Source organism: Bombina bombina, chromosome 9 (genome assembly GCF_027579735.1).
Source record: "Bombina bombina isolate aBomBom1 chromosome 9, aBomBom1.pri, whole genome shotgun sequence".
NCBI lineage: Eukaryota > Metazoa > Chordata > Amphibia > Anura > Bombinatoridae > Bombina > Bombina bombina.
In genome coordinates, this window is record NC_069507.1 from 49,854,387 (window position 1) to 49,875,064 (window position 20,678).

The 20,678-nt window shown below is 34.3% G+C and overlaps 1 protein-coding gene across 2 annotated transcripts in view; it reads right to left on the bottom strand.

Annotated features, from left to right (window-relative positions):
- Positions 1-12,121: 12,121 nt before the first annotated feature.
- Positions 12,122-20,678, bottom strand: part of LOC128639866 (pulmonary surfactant-associated protein D-like) — a 32,766-nt gene continuing 24,209 nt past the window's right edge. For both annotated transcript variants that reach the window (XM_053692082.1, XM_053692081.1), the window contains exon 6: positions 12,122-12,543. In XM_053692082.1, the coding sequence (XP_053548057.1) occupies positions 12,164-12,543 (380 nt within the window). In that variant the 3' untranslated portion in view covers positions 12,122-12,163. The remainder of the gene's footprint in view (positions 12,544-20,678) is intronic.

Here is a 20,678-nt window from a genome sequence, read left to right on the forward strand (position 1 = left end):
TACAAATGCCCCTTGAGGGGCAATGGGTAGTTTAGGATTTTTGAGTGTTAGTTTTTTTTATTTTGGAGGTTTGGTGGGTGGAGGGTTTTACTGTTAGAGGAGGACTTAGTATCTTGTTTAGGAAAAGAGCTGTTTAATTTAGGGCAATGCCCTACAAAAGGCCCTTTTAAGGGCTATTCTTAGTTTAGCATTAGATTAGGGTTTTTTTTTTTTTTTTTTTTTTTTTTTTTTCAGAAGAATTAGTTTTAATTTTTTTATTTTTGATAATCCTGTTTATTATTTTCTGTAATGTTATACTTTTTTATTTTCTGTAATTTTATCTTAATTTAAACTTTGTATCTTTTATTTTTAAAGTAATGTTAGGTTTTTTATTTTAATTGTAATTTCGGATTAGTTTAATTTATGTAATTGGGTTAATTTAGGGGGTGTTAAGTAAGGGGGCTTAGTGATTAGATAATTGCGATGTGGGTTATTGGCAGATTAGGGTTTAATAGATTTATTAAGGTAATTGCATTGTGGGTTATTTGCGGATTAGGGGTTAATAGTTTAAATAGCTAGATTGCGTTATGGGGCATGGCAGTTTAGGGTTTAATAGTTTAATTTGGTTAATTGAAATATGGGGGCATGGCGGATTAGGGGTTAACAGTTTAAATAGATACTTTGAGATATGGGGTTGGCGGATTAGGTGTTAATACATTAGTTATTGCTGTGGGGGGCGGTTGCGGTTGAGGTAGATATTGCGCATGCGTTACGTGTTTGATTTTATTTTAACATTGAGCGACGGGGGAAATATACGGTGCCGCACTTTTATGCGGCGCCGTATATGCGATCGAGTGTATTGTAAGGTCGGGTTACCATAGTAACCTATTAATCTGACATCGGGTGAAAGCTTTAACACAACGCTAACTTACACCTACACGTAAAGAGCGACCGCACGCAAAGCGGAAGCCTTTTCAATGGAAACCTGGTACTAAAATGGAGCCGTAAATTACTTTTAGCTGTTGGTCGCTTCGGTAGCTTACAGCTCCATTTTTAATGGCTCAATGGAAGCAAGCTCAGAGTGTAATAGGGTGTATGAGTGATAATGTATCTTGTTGTTGGTAATTTAAGGACCAACATATGGTGACCAAAGCTGTTACTACATTTAAACTTTTGCTTGGTTGCTTGGTTATTCAAATTAAAGAGTTCAAAGATTGACTATCTTATTAAGTCTGAACTAGAAAAGGATATAAATCAATTTTTGCATTTAAAGAGACACTATGCTGATGACATACAGACTTGTGACATTCATCCAGTCATTTCATCTGTGTGCGACATCCATACAGTCATCCATCTGTTTGTGACATTCATTCAGCTTTTCATCTGTGTACTACATCCATCCAGTCATTTATCTGCTTGTGACGCTGACAGCATTTCAATTGACCTAGGGACGCCTAGGGGTTTTTATTTTTGCTTCTGTACTTTTTTATTTCTTTTGTTTTTGATGGACATTTTTTTGTATGCATGTTTTGTGTGAATGAAGAGCATGTTGGGCACACTATGGAGTTGATTTATGAAGCAGTGGATGCTGCTTCCGACCCACTCCACTTCCTGAAGCGGAAGTTAAGAAGCAGCAGTCTTAAGACAGCTGCCCCTTAACTGGTCCGCCACCTCTAAGGCTGCGGACAGCATTCCGCCCGATCGCATACGATCGGGTTGTTTGACACCCCCTGCTAGAAGCCGATTGGCCGCGAATCTGCAAGGGTTGGCATTGCACAATTTCACCAGAAATGCTTGTGCAATGAGACAGTGTATGCTGTCAGCATTTATCGATGTGCGGTGGACAATAATAAATCGGCCCCTATGTCTTTCTTGAAGTTTATTTGATTTTTCAATAGTTACATTTTTTTTATATTCTTTTGAAGTGTTGAGAATTATTTATTTTTATTTTTGGTATATTGGCAATACCTCTCGTGCACCCTTTTGATTGACTGTATAGTTTATAGAATTATTTAGTAGTGCTGTTACTTTATTATTAAGTATATGAAAATAGAGGCAATTGTAAGATACTATACACTGAAAACAGAGCAATCTGATTTTATTAACTTCAGTATTTCATTTATACAGTTTGCCCACTGCTACCTGCTGACTAGCCAGGAAAAGTTTCCCCTTCCCGAGAGCTCCATTACTTTGTATGGGAGACAACTCTCAGAGACAACACATTTCTTACAGAATCCCTTGACAAATCCCCTGTGAGTGTGAGCATAGTTTTTCATATCAGTTTTAATAATCAGGGCCATAGTTCAGGGAAATATCAATGATACAAGCTTTGTACCTGTTATCTTTTTTTACACATAGGGGCCCATTTAACAAGCTCCGTACGGAGTTTGTGGGCCCCTGTTTCTGGAGAGTCTTCAGACTCGCCAGAAACAGCAGTTATGAAGCAGCGGTCACAAAGAGCGCTGCTCCATAACGCTGTACTGCTCTGAGCATGCTAATGTGCACTGGTATTACAAGTTTACAACAATGCACATGCAACCTTGCTTTTACATTGCTGGAAAACATTGTGCTCACAAGAGCGCGCTTCATTAGGCTCCTATGGGAGTCTCGTTCTAAAACCTTCAGAGACGGCATCAGAACTTCAGCGAAGGGGATAAGTCACGTATCGATGGCAGCAATTTTAAATATATGATTATATACCTTTATATCTATGTGTTAATATGTGTATATGCACATATTAACACATAAATATATATGTATATATTTTTATATAAGATTGAGAAAGAAATTAATCCGTCAGCTGTTCCATAAAAAACTTGACTTTATTAGTGCAATTGTTAAAATATGACATGGGGCAGCAAATAAACGAACATGGTGTAGCCTGGGCCGTAGCACAAACAGGCTTATGCGTTTCGGATACAAGATCCATAGTCACAGCCTGACTACATATATATGTTTTAGTATACACAATTAGAGTGCGCTAAAACAGCTCTACCTATAAAGTAATAGCACTATATAGAATATAAATATAAATAAAAATATGCTATAAAATGTGTTATATTTCAAACAATACAAAATATAAAATATTAACAAATTTAATAAATCTATAATTAAATTTTATTATTTATTACATAAAATTGAACAGTTGTATATAAGGTGCACCTTATTCAATATATATTACAATCAAATATTTAAAATCACTAAGAAATCTCAATTGACCAAAGATATCTCCCCAATACTTCTTACTCAGTAAAAATGGCTTTGTTGCAAAAAGATATATGCTGGCTTTGTTGCAAATATTTATACTGAGAAGTGTAACAAAATCCGTTGTCAACAAAAATGTCCTCTGATACAATATATCATTTAGACCGTTAGAAGACTTTCCAATAAAAACAATGAAAAAGCAGTTTGTTATTTTTTTTGGGGTACCCCTTATTGGAGACAATTACTATTCAGAGTCAATTGTTAGGTGGCGGTGTATCCTCTATTTGCATAGATATATATAAGCAGTTTTTGTTTTTTAAATCCCAAGTTGGAAGTTTTAACAGCACTCACCAGAATCCGAAAGGCTTGAAATAGTGTTACCTTTCCCCGGATCAGCTTTTTCTTTGCGGCGTCTGACTGGCGTTTCAAGGTGAACTGTTACTTTAGTCCTCACGTGACCTTTTTGCCGCACCAATAGCCTTACCAGGTTGCCGGTGTAAGTGGTTTCAAAAAACTTCCTTATCTTTCCATATATATCTTATTCGTAGTAAGTCTACAATCAACTACAAATGCTACCAGGAGCACAAGTAATTTGTTAGCACAATGTCCGCTTATTCTTATTGTGGAATTCCGCTCCCCACAGAGAATGCAGTACACAGGAGTAAGCAGGAGAAAGTTCCGTTACCGAAGCTGGCCAGCCCAACGGATTTTGTCCAATACCATCTACGCGTTTCAGCAAATGTGCCTTTTTCAAGATGAACTGCATCCTGTCGGGGAGTCTTTTATGCCGGGATCCTTAAAGGGAAAGTTTTTTTCATTTTCTTAAAGGGACTGCTCGTATCTTATGTTTCAAATGTCTTGCTTTTAGTTATCTTTGGTGGTTATATTAAATACATCCTTTTGGTGGAGATATCTCAGTAATGGTGTATTAATATGTGTATACAGATAGGTAAAATATGCTATCAAAATAAAAGTTAATTATTTCATACATGTTAATATTTACCATTTTAGTGCTATGATACATCTTTTTATTTTGTATACTTAATCCTAAATATGGAGGTAAAATGCAATCAATGTATTATAAAAACATAATATAATAAAAAGGCATTTCATAAGAAGACTATCATATATAGAAATGGAATTTATAAAAATATAAAATTGAATATATAAGAAATGGAATTAATAAAAGGGGGATTCTATAAAATTGGATATATAAAATTAAATATATAAAGGAGATATATTAAAGAAACTAACATTAATATAAGAATTATAAAATGATTTATAAAAATGGATGATTTATAAAAATGGATTAAGGTCTAGCTCTGCATTTAAGCCTAGGGGGGTCAAGGTTTTAAAACTAAAAATTAATTCAGCTTCTGTTCTTAAAAGTTTTCTATTTATGTCTCCCCCCCGCCAGTCTGGTTTGATTTTCTTCAGGCCCCAGTATTTTAAGCCTTTTGGATTTTGGTTATGTTTTTCTTTAAAATGTTTAGAGAGCAGATGTTTCTCATATCCATGCTCAATATTGAGGATATGCTCTCTAATTCTATCCCTCAACATACGTGAGGTTTCCCCCAAATACTGCTTATGACAAGGACATTCAATTAAATACACTATATTTTTATCAGAACATTTTATTATATCTCTGATTTTAAAATCTTTTTGGGTAACAGTTGATTTTACACTTGTTTTTTTATTACTGTATTTACATGCTTTACACGATAAGCAGGGAAAAAATCCTTCTATTTTTTGTCTTTCTAAGTCTACATCAATAGGATTCATTTTAGGGGGTTTAAAAGTGCTGGGTGCAAGAATATTTTTCAGGTTTCTTGTTTTTTTAAAAACTATTTTTGGTTTATCTGTTAACACTTCACCAATATAGGGATCTCTTTGCAGTAAATGCCAATGTTTGTTTAAAACTCCTCTTAATTTATTATGGTTGATGTTATAATCTGTAATAAATGGTATATTTAAAAATTCCTCATTCTGATCTTTCCTCTTTTTATATTGTAATAATTCATGTTGTGTTTTTTCTCTAGCTTCAATTTTTGCTTCATTTATAAGTTTCTCTTTATAGCCTCTCTTTTTAAATTTATTTTCCAAATATGTAGCCTGTCTTTCAAAATCCTCTTGTCTGGTACAATTTTTCTTGATTCGTAAGAATTGATTTTTTGGAATATTTTCCAGCCATTTCTTATAATGGCAACTGGTATTATGGATATAACCATTTGAATCTACCTTTTTAAAATGAGTTTTTGTAATAATCTCGTTATTTTGGATTTCTATATCTAGGTCTAAAAAACTAATTGCATTAGTACTAATTTCATAGGTTAATTTGATATCAAAATCATTAGTATTAAAATCTTCTAAAAACATATCTAAAATTTCTCTATCCCCCTTCCAAATTAAGATTATATCATCTATGAAACGACGATAGAGCACCAAGTTCGCCTCCCAGTGGGATCCATGGATAAGAATCTCTTCCAGGTATCCCATAAAAAGATTGGCATAACTGGGGGCGAACTTGGTGCCCATCGCCGTTCCCTTTGTTTGCAAATAAAATTGATTATTAAAATTAAAATAATTATTATTTAAAATAAAAGAAATACTATCCAGTAAAAATTGTATTTGTTCCAGGGGCATATCACTTCTTTTATTTAAAAAATATTCAACTGCCTGGAGGCCTAAATGGTGTCTGATGTTGGTGTATAACGAACACACATCACAGGTTACAAGAATAAAATCTTTCTCCCACTTTATATTTTTTAAAATTTTTAATAGTTCAGTAGAATCTTTTAGATAAGATGGGAGACAAGTTACATAATCTTGTAGATATTTATCCACATATTCTGATAAATTAGATGAAATGGATTCAATCCCAGAAATTATAGGCGTTCCCGGGGGATTTGTAAGGGATTTGTGGATTTTGGGAAGGTAGTAAAAAATTGGGATTCTAGGGTGTTCAATATTTAAAAAGCCATATTCCTTTCCATTTATAATTCCTATGTTGTGTGCTTTATCCAGTAGTTTTATCAATTCTTTATTTAATTTCAATGTTGGATTGATTTTAATTTTCTTATATGTTTCCACATCGTCTAATAACCTATTAGCCTCTTTTAAATAATCATTAGTATCTAATAAAACAATCCCCCCCCCTTGTCCGCTTGCTTTATGGTAATTGATGAATTGTTTTGTAGATTTTTTAAAACTTCATTTTCTTTTTTTGTTAGGTTATATTTTATTTTATCTAAATTCAGATTTTCTATGTCCTTTTTTACTGCCCTTTCAAACATTTCTATATTTCTACCTTTTTCTGAGGATGGAACAAATTGTGATTTAGGCTTTAGATTGGTATGATGAAAGCCTCTATTATCATTTGTTATTTCACGTTCGACAGGATTTTTTATAAAATATCTTTTCAGGGTGACATTTCTAATAAAACTATTTACATTTATTAAAGTGTTGAATTTGTTCAATTTATTTGATGGTGCGAATGTCAGACCTTTTTGCAATACTTTATATTGGTTTTCACTTAGTTTTAAGGAACTCAAATTAAAAATCCCTTGTTTGTCTATCGCATTCTTCTCATTTTCTCTCTTTCCTCCTCTTCCTCTGGTTCCTCTCTTTCTCTTTTTTTCTGTTTCATTCTTTCTGTTTCTCGTTTGTCCTCGCCTAAAAAAGAGACTGAAGTACCTTGTTGAGGACTATCTACATTTGTTCTTAGATCTAAATCTCTTAGGGGTTCATATCTATTATGATTAGTCCAATTTTGTTCAGGTTGTCTCCAATCATCTTTATTAACTCTCCAGTTTTGTCTGGTAGAGTTGGACCTATTATAATTATAGCTATCTCTTTGGTATGTGGAATGACCATAATTGTCACTTTTTCTATCTCTATAATTATTTCCTCGATAGGCTGGAAAGTTGTAATTATCAAAATTTCTCTCTCTATTACCATTGTTTTTCTCTCTGTTCCAACTATTATTGTGTTGGTAATTATAATTTGATTTTGGAAATTCACCTGAGGGCCTTGAATTAGAAAAAGGACCTTTTTGATTATATTCATAGTTGGTATTATCATCCCTCAAATTAGCTCTATTTGTATTAGAATTAAATTTGATATTCTTTTTATTATTCTTTTTAGAGAAGATCCTCCATTGCTGATCATTTTCTTGTTTTGGTTTGTCTGTCTCTGATTCAGATGATTGAATGTCACTAAATGTATCTTTATCTTTAGTGTTTTTATAATCTATCATATCTCTATTCATTTTTCTAAGTTTGATCTCAATTGTTTCTTTTTTGATATTTTTCAAGTTATTTATAATGTTAGTCTGGATATTTTTGTATTCAGTCTCTGTATTCCAAGGGGATAATTCATTACTAAGATGTTCAATCTTTTCTCCAAATTCCCTTAGACTAATGTTTCTAGATTTTACAATTATTTTCATTAAGTTAATAGAGGCGACACTTAGGGTTTCAAACCATTCTTTTTGTAAATGGTCTTGTAATTGGAAAGTACAATCTTTTAATAGTCTCAAGCCTCTGGGTACAATGTTCAAATTAATATATTTCTGTAAAAAGCTAACTTCCAGCTTTTGCTTCATCTCTTTTACTAATACTTTTTCTAGACTTTCACACATTTCTGAAACATTCCCTAATGGGGTTTGTGTCAAAGATTCAGTTGAATCCTCCAATCTTTCAATTTCAGAAAAAAGATCTAATCTAACTTTAAAAACATCCATGATTTAAAGGGTTAATGGGAAAAAAGTAAGTATGCAAAAAAGTGTGTTAACCCTTTGCGGTAGATTTATGCAACTCTATAAAGTGTGGTTTCCCAAAACCCACACTGAAAAAATATTAAGTATACACAATTAGAGTGCGCTAAAACAGCTCTACCTATAAAGTAATAGCACTATATAGAATATAAATATAAATAAAAATATGCTATAAAATGTGTTATATTTCAAACAATACAAAATATAAAATATTAACAAATTTAATAAATCTATAATTAAATTTTATTATTTATTACATAAAATTGAACAGTTGTATATAAGGTGCACCTTATTCAATATATATTACAATCAAATATTTAAAATCACTAAGAAATCTCAATTGACCAAAGATATCTCCCCAATACTTCTTACTCAGTAAAAATGGCTTTGTTGCAAAAAGATATATGCTGGCTTTGTTGCAAATATTTATACTGAGAAGTGTAACAAAATCCGTTGTCAACAAAAATGTCCTCTGATACAATATATCATTTAGACCGTTAGAAGACTTTCCAATAAAAACAATGAAAAAGCAGTTTGTTATTTTTTTTGGGGTACCCCTTATTGGAGACAATTACTATTCAGAGTCAATTGTTAGGTGGCGGTGTATCCTCTATTTGCATAGATATATATAAGCAGTTTTTGTTTTTTAAATCCCAAGTTGGAAGTTTTAACAGCACTCACCAGAATCCGAAAGGCTTGAAATAGTGTTACCTTTCCCCGGATCAGCTTTTTCTTTGCGGCGTCTGACTGGCGTTTCAAGGTGAACCGTTACTTTAGTCCTCACGTGACCTTTTTGCCGCACCAATAGCCTTACCAGGTTGCCGGTGTAAGTGGTTTCAAAAAACTTCCTTATCTTTCCATATATATCTTATTCGTAGTAAGTCTACAATCAACTACAAATGCTACCAGGAGCACAAGTAATTTGTTAGCACAATGTCCGCTTATTCTTATTGTGGAATTCCGCTCCCCACAGAGAATGCAGTACACAGGAGTAAGCAGGAGAAAGTTCCGTTACCGAAGCTGGCCAGCCCAACGGATTTTGTCCAATACCATCTACGCGTTTCAGCAAATGTGCCTTTTTCAAGATGAACTGCATCAGTTCCCATAGACAGCAAACTTTTAAGTGCTGTTTTTTTTCTAACACCCCACTCCCACCAACTTTAGCCCCAAAATACTGCCTAGTATAGTAATTTTATTAAAAAATAAAGATGCTGCTATCTTTCGGCTAGATTACGAGTTTTGCTTTTTTACTACCGCTGGTATTGCAAGTCTTGAAGGTTTAGGGTCACCGCACACTTCTTTGGCCTTACCGCAAAACGACTTACGTAAACTTTGTGAAAGTCTTTTTCTATTGGACTTCCATAACGCCGTATTACGAGTCTGTCCTGGGAGGCCAAAAAGTGAGCGGTACACCCTACCCCGTGGTAAAAAGTACACTAACACCCATAAACTACCTATTAACCCCTAAACCGAGGCCCTCCTGCATCGCAAACACTAAAATAATATTTTTAACCCATAATCTGCCGCTCCGGACACCGCCGCCACCTACATTATATTTATGAACCCCTAATCTGCTGCCCCCAACATCGCCGACACCTACATTATATTTATTAACCCCTAATCTTCCGCCCCCAATGTTGCCGCAACCTACCTACACTTATTTACCCCTAATCTGCCCTTTTAAGGCAATGCCCATCCAAATGCTCTTTTCAGGGCAATGGGGAGCTTAGTTTTTTTTAGCTAGTATTTTATTTAGGGGGTTGGTTGTGTGGGTGGTGGGTTTTACTGTTGGGGGAGTGTTTGTATTTTTTTTTTACAGGTAAACAAAAGAGCTGATTACTTTGGGGCAATGCCCCGCAAAAGGCCCTTTTAAGGGCTATTGGTAGTTTAGTTTAGGCTAGGTTTTTTTTTATTTTGGGGGGCTTTTTATTTTGATAGGGCTATTAGATTATGTGTAATTAGTTTAAATATCTTGTAATTTGTTTATTATTTTCTGTAATTTAGTGTTTGTTTGTTTTTTGTAATTTAGCTAATTTAATTTAATTTAATTTATTTAATTGTATTTAATTTAGTTAATTTATTTAATTATAGTGTAGTGTTAGGTGTTATTGTAACTTAGGTTAGGTCTTATATTACAGGTACTTTTGTATTTATTTTAGCTAGGTAGCTAGTAAATAGTTAATAACTATTTAGTACCTATTCTACCTAGTTAAAATAAATACAAACTTGCCTGTAAAATAAAAATAAACCCTAAGCTAGATACAATGTAACTATTAGTTATATTGTAGCTAGCTTAGGGTTTATTTTATAGGTAAGTATTTAGTTTTAAATAGGAATAATTTAGTTAATGATAGTAATTTTATTTAAATTATATTTAAGTTAGGGGGTGTTTGGGTTAGGGTTAGACCTGGGTTTAGGGGTTAATACATTTAGTATAGTGGCGGCGACGTTGGGGGCAGCAGATTAGGGGTTAATAAATGTAGGTAGGTGGCGGCGATGTTAGGGATGGCAGATTAGGGGTTAATAATATTTAACTAGTGTTTGCGAGGCGGGAGTGCAGCAGTTTTTAGAGGTTAATATGTTTATTATAGTGGCAGCGACGTTGGGGGTGGCAGATTAGGGGTTAATAAGTGTAGGTAGGTTGCGGCGAAATTGGGGGCGGCAGATTAGGGGTTAATAAATATAATATAGGTATCGGCGATGCTGGGGGCAGCAGATTAGGGGTTCATAAGTATAATGTAGGTGGCGGCAGCGTCCGGAGTGGAAGATTAGGGGTAATAAATATAATGTAGGTGTCGGCAGTGTCGGGGGCGGCAGATTAGGGGTTAATAAGTGTAAGATTAGGGGTGTTTAGACTCAGGGTTCATGTTAGGGTGTTAGGTGTAAACATAAATTTTATTTCCAGGTGTTAGACTTTTTTTCAGCCGGCTCTCCCCGTTGATTCCTATGGGGAAATCGTGCACGAGCACGTACAACCGGCTCACCGCTGACTTAAGCAGCGCTGGTATTGAAGTGAGATTTGGAGCAAAATTTTGCTCAACGCTCACTTTTTGTCTTTTAACGCCAGGTTTCTGAAAACCTGTAATACCAGCGCTGCAGGTAAGTGAGCGGTGCACCGCACAGCTCCTAACACAAAACTCGTAATCTAGCCATTTATTTTTTAATAAAATACACTAGACAGTATCTTGGGGCCATTTGAAGCACATTTATAAATGTAGCCAAAGATCTGATCTCTGGTTAATTTTATAAGCGCTAATTGCTACTGCAAGCTTGTGGTAACAATAACCAGCCACTAATAACCAGCCACTTGTAATGGCTGATTAATTATCGCGTAAACCTTCAAACAGGCAAATTTACCTGTTTGCGAGTGCGCGATAATTTAGCGCTCCACTTGTAATCTAGCCCTAAATCTTTAAAAATTTGGTATAATAGATTTTAACTGAAATATTTCCTTATAGAGTACTTTATATTTAATATTTCCTTATAGAGTACTTTATGTTTAATATTTCCTTATAGAGTACTTTATGTTTAATATTTCCTTATAGAGTACTTTATATTTAATATTTCCTTATAGAGTACTTTATGTTTAATATTTCCTTATAGAGTACTTTATGTTTAATATTTCCCTCTGGTAATTTATCTGTCACTTTTCACATATGCACAATTGTGATTACAGTGCTTCAACTTATCTGACACATTTCTGTGATATACAATTTACATTTTCTAGCATCATGGCCAATATAAAATAAATAAATAAAGAAGGCAAGACAGCAGTGATCTTTGCTTATGGCAGAAGTTCCACAATGGGCACATGTACCACACTGTTACTGTCAACATTTCATGTGCAGAAGTAATGTCAGCCTCCAATGTTAAGGTGTAGTGGGGATCCAATTCTTTATCATTTTCAAGCATTAAAAGCTTTTATTTGAAACTAATAGATTAGTGTTGCACGTTTGCACAGAATTCTGAGCTCAATTAAAAACATATAAAGTGTTCATATTAAATAATATTTACAGAAAGCTTTGCTGCTAAATAACAACACATTTAATTACAATGTGATTATTTTTTAAACTATTTCAATTTTATATATACCAGAAGTTAGCAGGAATGTAGCTCATTTAGGGCAGAATAATTATTAGCGCATTTATAGATTATGTAAAAATAGTCAGTCACTTCCTGTTTTATTGTAACTTTACAACATAACTATTAGGAAAATTCACATATGACCAGACGTTTTTCTTCACAATTCTTATCATTCCATTTTCCATTTGGAAACATTTCAACGCAATCTTCCACACCATTGCTGTTGTTAGGTTCCCCAGTATTCCAGTTATTGTAACTAATTACTTCACCAGTTGGGTATCTAAAGCTGCCTTCTGTTTGTATATCATTAATACCAAGGAATGGTGCCTTGTTGTAAAGCAAAATTATCGATAACACCGCTTGGTTTTCTTCTACATTCCGTGGTGAAGCCAGTTGACCTCCAGCACTGGAGCAAGTTGATTTTGCGTCATTATATTTGGCTTCCACACCATTTGTAACAAAGAACTTCCCAGCAGTACTCGACCCTCTAGAAAAGAGCATAGCTAAAGGAAACAAAAGAAATTGGTTGTTAACATCTGACTTATTTGGCTTCATAAATATTGAAAGGCTGAAACATTTATTGATTTAAGTAATGTTTGAAATACTAAATAATATGGAATATTATTTAAGGATAACTGCTATGCAGAGTACAGCAATGCAGCTTTGGTCCGTAAAGACAAATGTCATAATCTGTACATCAGCTATTTAAACGGCTGCAAAAAAAAGTGGTTCTTGCATATAACCTTTTGGAAAAAATCTAGGCAAGCAATCGCCAAAAAAGCATGTCCCAGTTATCACATGCCTATCACTGCCAGTCCTTAGAAGAATAAGTGCATTCTCCTGTTATTTTCTGCTTTCGATCCTTCTATCTTTTGTTTTATTAAGAAAATATGTTATTTACAATAAATAAAATGTAAAATATCACCACAATAAATGCAAAACAAAAAACAATGCACTAAAATTCACATGACAAAAATAACTTTCTTCACAAAAAAACAACAACCTAACTAATCGTAAGAGACTAAAGAAAACACTATTAACTATTAGGGATGGGCGAATGTTTCGCAACATTCAAAAAACGGCACGAATTTTAACACATTCGTTTGTTCGAATCGAATTTCGAATGTTTACATGTCATTCTAACATTCGATTTTCGAATGTTCGCTTTCGAATTTTACGATTACATTCGAAAATATTATTTTCGAAAAATTCGAATTTAGATTGTAATAGTAATTCTAATGCTTTTTCTTTAAATGTAATATTCGAATTATGCAATATTCGAATTCGAAAAATTCGAATTTAGATTGTAATAGTATTTCTAATGCTTTTTCTTTAAATGTAATATTCGAATTATGCAATACGTGTATTCGAATTCGAAAAATTCGAATTTAGATTGTAATAGTATTTCTAATGCTTTTTCTTTAAATGTAATATTCGAATTATGCAATATTCGAATTCGAAAAATTTGAATTTATATTCGAATTAGAAAAATTCGAATTTATATGTTTGTAATAGTATTTCTAATACTTTCTTTAAATGTAATATTCGAATTATGCAATATTCTATATGGAAACATTCGAAATGATATATTTGTATCTATTATTTATCAATTTACTAGATTCCCACCCTACCACATGAACTATTGAACTTCTGAATAGTATTTGTTAAATAGAATGTTAAATTCGAAATTTCGAATGTGGACATTCAATATAATTATAAACATTCGAATTTGAAAGTGACATTCGAAAACTGTAAATAACATTCGATTTTCGAATTTTTAAGAATATTCGTTCTTATCGACATTCGGATTTAGATTTCGAATTTCCGTAATAACATTCGTTCTACATTCGAAATTCGAAAATTTACACATTCGCCCATCCCTATTAACTATCCCTTCATACTATCCCTAAAAAAAAACTTAACACTAACCTTCACTAAGCCCACTAAACCTTACCTAAAACATTTCCCTAAATACTGTCCCTTTATCTATCCCTATGAACCCTCACGCTAACCCAATATTAAAAAAACAAGCAAAAAAATAAATAATACATCTAGAACATTAGAACACTTAACAGTAATCATTCCTATATATACAAAATTATTCACACCAGTATTTCCACTTCTTTGCTTTCCAGTTACCTTTAGATTCAACTATTTTCAACCTCTTCCTATCAAGACAAAAATACAAATATAACCTTCCACGGATCATATGAACACAAGTATTTACATCTACTATCCCCTTCTTAAAAACTGAAATATTACGAACATCCCATAAAGTTCTTTCACACAACAAGCTAATAACCCCATTACCTTTGACTGAATATTATGTCCACCACACAAGCCAAACAAAACCATTTCAAACATAAACAATCTGATTCCGGTCAAAACCATAATCATTAGTCCAAGTACCTTCTACACATTCCTTGCATACTCACAGCTCCACAAAATATGTACCACATTCTCCACCTGACTACATCCTTTCTTTGGATAAAATTCAGGGGTATATTTATAATAGTGCGAGCGGACATGATACGATGTAGCGTATCATGTCCGCTCCACAATGATAAATGCCGACAGCATACGCTGTCTGCATTTATTATTGCACCAGCAGTTCTTGTGAACTACAACAAACAAGTAAGTAGCAGTCTATTTAATCATACAAGGTGTACAGGTGCATCCTAGAGAGATAAATATTTAACCACATAGAAAAGGGAGAGTAGAAACCTCAAAATACGAGGTATCTAAAAGTCTAGGCAAAAAACTGCACAACTGTGAAGAATAAAGACAGTCATCAGATTCTTAAAGTGCAAAACGTTTAATAAAAATATATAAATATATATATAGCTTCATGCATCCAAACATTCAATCCACATACATACAGGGGATCCCCGGATGGCAATTGGGAAAACACAAAGGCCGTGGGTAAATCTGGTACACCAGTATCCAACAGGATTAAATGTCATGAAGATATCACGTATATGTTATAATCCACAGATAGAGTGACCGTCCCCAAAAGTTTCTCAAGCCAGGTGAGTAAGGTCTATACCCCTATATCATATTAGAGTATAACTACTTTAGAGCGTTAGAAGCCAGGGGGAGCTGTGCATCACCGCGTCTTTTTCACAGGTGCGCTAACACGCCAAACAGCAGTGTGATAGATGCAAGTTCACATCGATACCTGTCTTTTTCACGCGGTTGCTCTTCCCTCAGCGGTTGCTCCCATAACGTAGCGTCTTCTGGGGTAGACCAAGAACGGGCCAAGGATCCACTGAAAAAGTGCTGCAAACCGACAAGTCTTAGAGCTCGTTTCACTCCTTTCTTTGAAGCAGCATGGCGCTTCTTCCGGGTACTGACGTCACGTCAGTTGCTGGGCTGTTTTATTGGAAAATCACTTTATTAGAGATTGCTGCCATTCATTGAAAGATCTGTCAATCATAGCGGCTTCAATGCCAGTTATATTAGATACTTTTGGCAACAAATTATTCTCTTAATAAGCTAAATAATATATTTACGAAGAAATCGTTTGTACAGATACAATTTGATTGTTGCTCACACACGCATACATACATTCAAGAAAAATATAAAACAATTTTCATTCAACATATTTATTACTTTATTAATGTCTATAATTATAAATGTATTAATTACTATAGATTACATTATTCACATTGGTATACGATGAGCTATTTTTAATCACATATTTTTGATTTTGCCTATAACCACATTATCCAGAGAATTAAGACAAATGTGCATTCAGAGGGAGAGGATTAGCCTAAGAATGAGGCAAACTCAAGTTTTTCATTTAGACCATTAGGAGATAACGTGTTAAGTTTGTATATCCATTTTGTTTCTTTACGTATCAGGATATTATCTATATCCCCACCATGCATACTCAATTTAACTGATTCCATTCCGATGAAATTAAGATCATCGGTTTTTGACTCATGAAATTGCGCATAGTGTCTTGCTACTGGCCTATCGATATTACAATCTTTTATATCATCCCTATGTTCTGAAATTCGAGAACGTAGTTCTCTAAAAGTTTTCCCAACATAAAAACTTTTGCACGAACAATAGAGCAAGTAAATAACCCCTTTAGTAGAACAGTTAGTCTTAATTCTCTGGATAATGTGGTTATAGGCAATATCAAAAATATGTGATTAAAAATAGCTCATCGTATACCAATGTGAATAATGTAATCTATAGTAATTAATACATTTATAATTATAGACATTAATAAAGTAATAAATATGTTGAATGAAAATTGTTTTATATTTTTCTTGAATGTATGTATGAGTGTGTGAGCAACAATCAAATTGTATCTGTACAAACGATTTCTTCGTAAATATATTATTTTGCTTATTAAGAGAATAATTTGTTGCCAAAAGTATCTAATATAACTGGCATTGAAGCCGCTATGATTGACAGATCTTTCAACGAATGGCAGCAATCTCTTATAAAGTGATTTTCCAATAAAACAGCCCAGCAACTGACGTGACGTCAGTACCCGGAAGAAGCTCCATGCTGCTTCAAAGAAAGGAGTGAAATGAGCTCTAAGACTCGTCGGTTTGCAGCACTTTTTCAGTGGATCCTTGGCCCGCTCTTGGTCTACCCCAGAAGATGCTACGTTATGGGAGCAACCGCTGAGGGAAGAGCAACCGCGTGAAAAAGACAGGTATCAATGTGAACTTGCATCTATCACACTGCTGTTTGGCATGTTAGCGCACCTGTGAAAAAGACGCGGTGATGCACAGCTCCCCCTGGCTTCTAACACTCTAACGTAGTTATACTCTAATATGATATAGGGGTATAGACCTTACTCACCTGACTTGAGAAACTTTTGGGGACGGTCACTCTATCTGTGGATTATAACATATACGTGATATCTTCATGACATTTAATCCTGTTGGATACTGGTGTACTAGATTTACCCACGGCCTTTATGTTTTTCCAATTGCCATCCGGGGATCCCCTGTATGTATGTGGATTGAATGTTTGGATGCATGAAGCTATATATATATTTATATATTTTTATTAAACGTTTTGCACTTTAAGAATCTGATGACTGTCTTTATTCTTCACAGTTGTGCAGTTTTTTGCCTAGACTTTTAGATACCTCATATTTTGAGGTTTCTACTCTCTCTTTTCTATGTGGTTAAATAGTTCTTGTGAACTGCTGGTGCAATGCTGCCCCCTGCAGATTTGCGGCCAATCGGCTGCTAGCAGGGGGTGTCAATCAACCCGATCGTTGATTCCTGTCCGCGGCCTCAGAGCAGGCAGACAAGTTATGGAGCAGTGGTCTTTAGACAAGGGGCATCAAGCTCCATACGGAGCTTGATAAATCGACCCTTCTGAATAAACTAACATTCTAAGCCTTTGAAATTACCTTGTAGGCATTCACCCATACACAGTCATGCATGATACATCATTCTTTATATTTACCAACAATTTGTCACTCACATTCTTCCATACCTGCACACTCTCAAAACCCCAATCACATTTTTTTTATCCCTCTCTTGTAAGAATGCCATTACCTTCTTAATATCACTCAACACATCCTTTTGAAACATTCGCAAACTGATACTTTCTTAAATATTTTTCTATCCTCACATAAAACCATGGTGATGCAAAACACTCAGGTCTTCTATTATTTGTAACACACAACCCAGATCTTCGTTACACCCCACTTGCAGCATACCTCATCATACACCCTACAATACTATCTTTCATACTCAAAATTATACACATACTTACATACTTTACAATCAAAAACCTCTCAATATCAGGTACATTTTTCCTCCTTTGTCTTACACATGAACAATCTTTTTCCTACTCAACTTCTCCATAACAGAACTCCAGAAAAGCCATCTTTTCCAGTAAAAACTATCTTAAAGGGACAGTCTAGTCAAAATTAAACTATCGTGATTCAGATAGGGCATGCAATTTTAAACAACTTTCCAATTGACTTTATCATTAAATTTGCTGTGTTCTCTTGGTGGTATTTTTGAAAAGCTAAACCTAGCTAGGCTTAAACTGATTTCTAAACTGTTGAAAACCGCCTCTTAGCTCAGAGCATTTTGAAAGTTTTTCACAGTTAGTACTAGTTCATGTGTGTCATATAGATACACATTGTTCTCACTCCCGTGGAGTTATTTGGGAGTCTGCGCTGATTGGCTAAACTGCATGTCTGTCAAAAGCACTGAGATAAGGGGGCAGTCTGCAGATGCTTAGATACAAAGTAATCACAGAGGTAAAACATATATTAATATAACTGTGTTGTTTATGCAAAACTGGGGAATGGGTAATAAAGGGATGATCTATCTTTTTAAACAATAAAAAATCTGGTGTAGACTGTCCCTTTAAATAAATAACTGGAGCAAGACTCATCCTTCTCATATGCCTCCATCCTGGCTTGCATAACAATCTTTATTCCTTTTTCAGTCATACATTTCCTAATAACCTACTTAGCTTCCTATAATTCATCATGCACACCCAAACCCAATCTCCTTAATTCATTAAGATACTCCAGTCTCCACTGTCATTGTTCATACTCAATCCTTCCATTCCTAGGCTTCTCACATCCCTTCTTAATAAAAAATCTCTTTAACTCAGCCTTCCCCCATTCCTGCAATTCAAGAACATTCACAAAAGCCCATTTTCTTTTCTTTATCCACTTATACTTTTTAAAAAAACTGACTCCTTATATCTTCATCATCCACCAAACTCACATTCAGTTTCCACATACCATTTCCATACTCTATCCTAACCTGGAGACTCAAATCATATTTAATAAACGCATGATCAGAGAAATGTAATTCCTTGGTCTTGAAGAATTGCATCTGTATATTGCTAGAATTAAAAAAACCAAATCTATTCTAGATTTCACAGACCCACATTTACTGGAAAAAGTAAAACTTTTGTCGGTACTCCCATTGACTCTGAAGGCATCTTTTAATTTATAAATGGTCAAGGACTTAGAAATTAGCTAGATTTAGTTTTCAACTAAGAAAACCAAGAGAACAAACCAAATTTGATGATAAAAGTGAATTGGAAAGTTGTTTAAAACTGAATGCCCCATCTGAATGATGAAACCTTAATTTTGACTAGACTGTCCCTTTAATAGAAGCAATACTTATACTCATATATACAATATATACAATAAACAACAAAAAACAAATAAAACTATTTTTTCCCCTACCAGTGGCAGGAGATTCCAAACCTCTAAGCTTACTACCTAGAGTAGCAACAGGACATTTTGGGCTAGATTATAAAGGGAGCGCAAAATATTGCTTCCACAAAAGCAATATTTGTGTTCCACTGAGTAATACCAGTGTAAATGGAATATGGTATTACAAGTTAGGTGCAATGCGACCTCGCGTTCACTATGCACCAAAGATTTGCGCTCATGAGAGCACCCTTTCATAGGCTCCAATAGGAGCCTCGTTCTCATGCCGTCACAGACGACATGAGAACCTAGCACAGCGAAGTGGGTAATTTGCGCATCGATGGGCAGCAAATATAAATATATATGTACAGTATATGATTATATACATATATGTTTATGTGTTTATATGTATATATACACATATTAACACATGCATATATATGTATATAAGCATATAATCCAATTAGCACGTGTTCCAGCACTCCAGCTTCAACTAATAATGAAGCACCTGGGTGCAATCCTCAATGGATTGTAGATAAGAGCTAGGAAAGGGAGGGCACTCTCAGGATTTATATACATCAAAGTTAGTTTATTGTTTATAACAACAACGTTAGAAAGTCATAAGGATAGGTCGACGTTTCGGCTTACATAGAAGCCTTTATGAAGGCTTCTATGTAAGCCAAAACGTCGACCTATCCTTATGACTTTCTAACGTTGTTGTTATAAACAATAAACTAACTTTGATGTATATAAATCCTGAGAGTGCCCTCCCTTTCCTAGCTCTTATATAAGCATATACATATATATTTATTGAGAAAACACAGTCGCTATTCACCGCAATGTACAGGTCTTTTTTTTCTAACACCACACATCTGCCAAATTTAGCCCCTTAAAACTGCTTTGTGCAGTTATTTTTTAAAAACAAAAGATGCTACAATTTTGTATTTTACAAAAGGCACTACAGATTTTTTGGGGGGCAGTTGGGGCACATTTAAAAAATGAACCATAGGTCTGACCATGCATATTTGAACAATAAATGGCGCACAATAAACCAGTACTTCACTTCACATCTAGCCCTTAGTCTTTTTTTCTTTAATGTAGAAAGTCTCTGCAAATTGCTTAAACTGATACTTATTTCTGCCAGACCTTAGAAGAATAAGAATATTCCCTTGTATTTTTATGCTGTCAATCTTTCCAGCTTCTTTTCTTTGCTTTTCTTCTCTTGTCTTTTCTTCTCTTTTCTCACTAATAAGTTCACACCAGCAGAAAAAGAGCTTAGTTGCAGCCAAGGGAATCTTATTTCCATATTTGCATATCATAGTCAGAGTTCTCTGATTCACTTTACCACCATAAGTTAAATGAACATTGATTTTGCCCTGGAAAAAAAGCTTGACTTTGGAGCTAAGTAAACATATGGGGGCCCATTTATCTTTCTGCGAATGCAGAATTTTCCGAGCAAACCTTTAGGCTCGC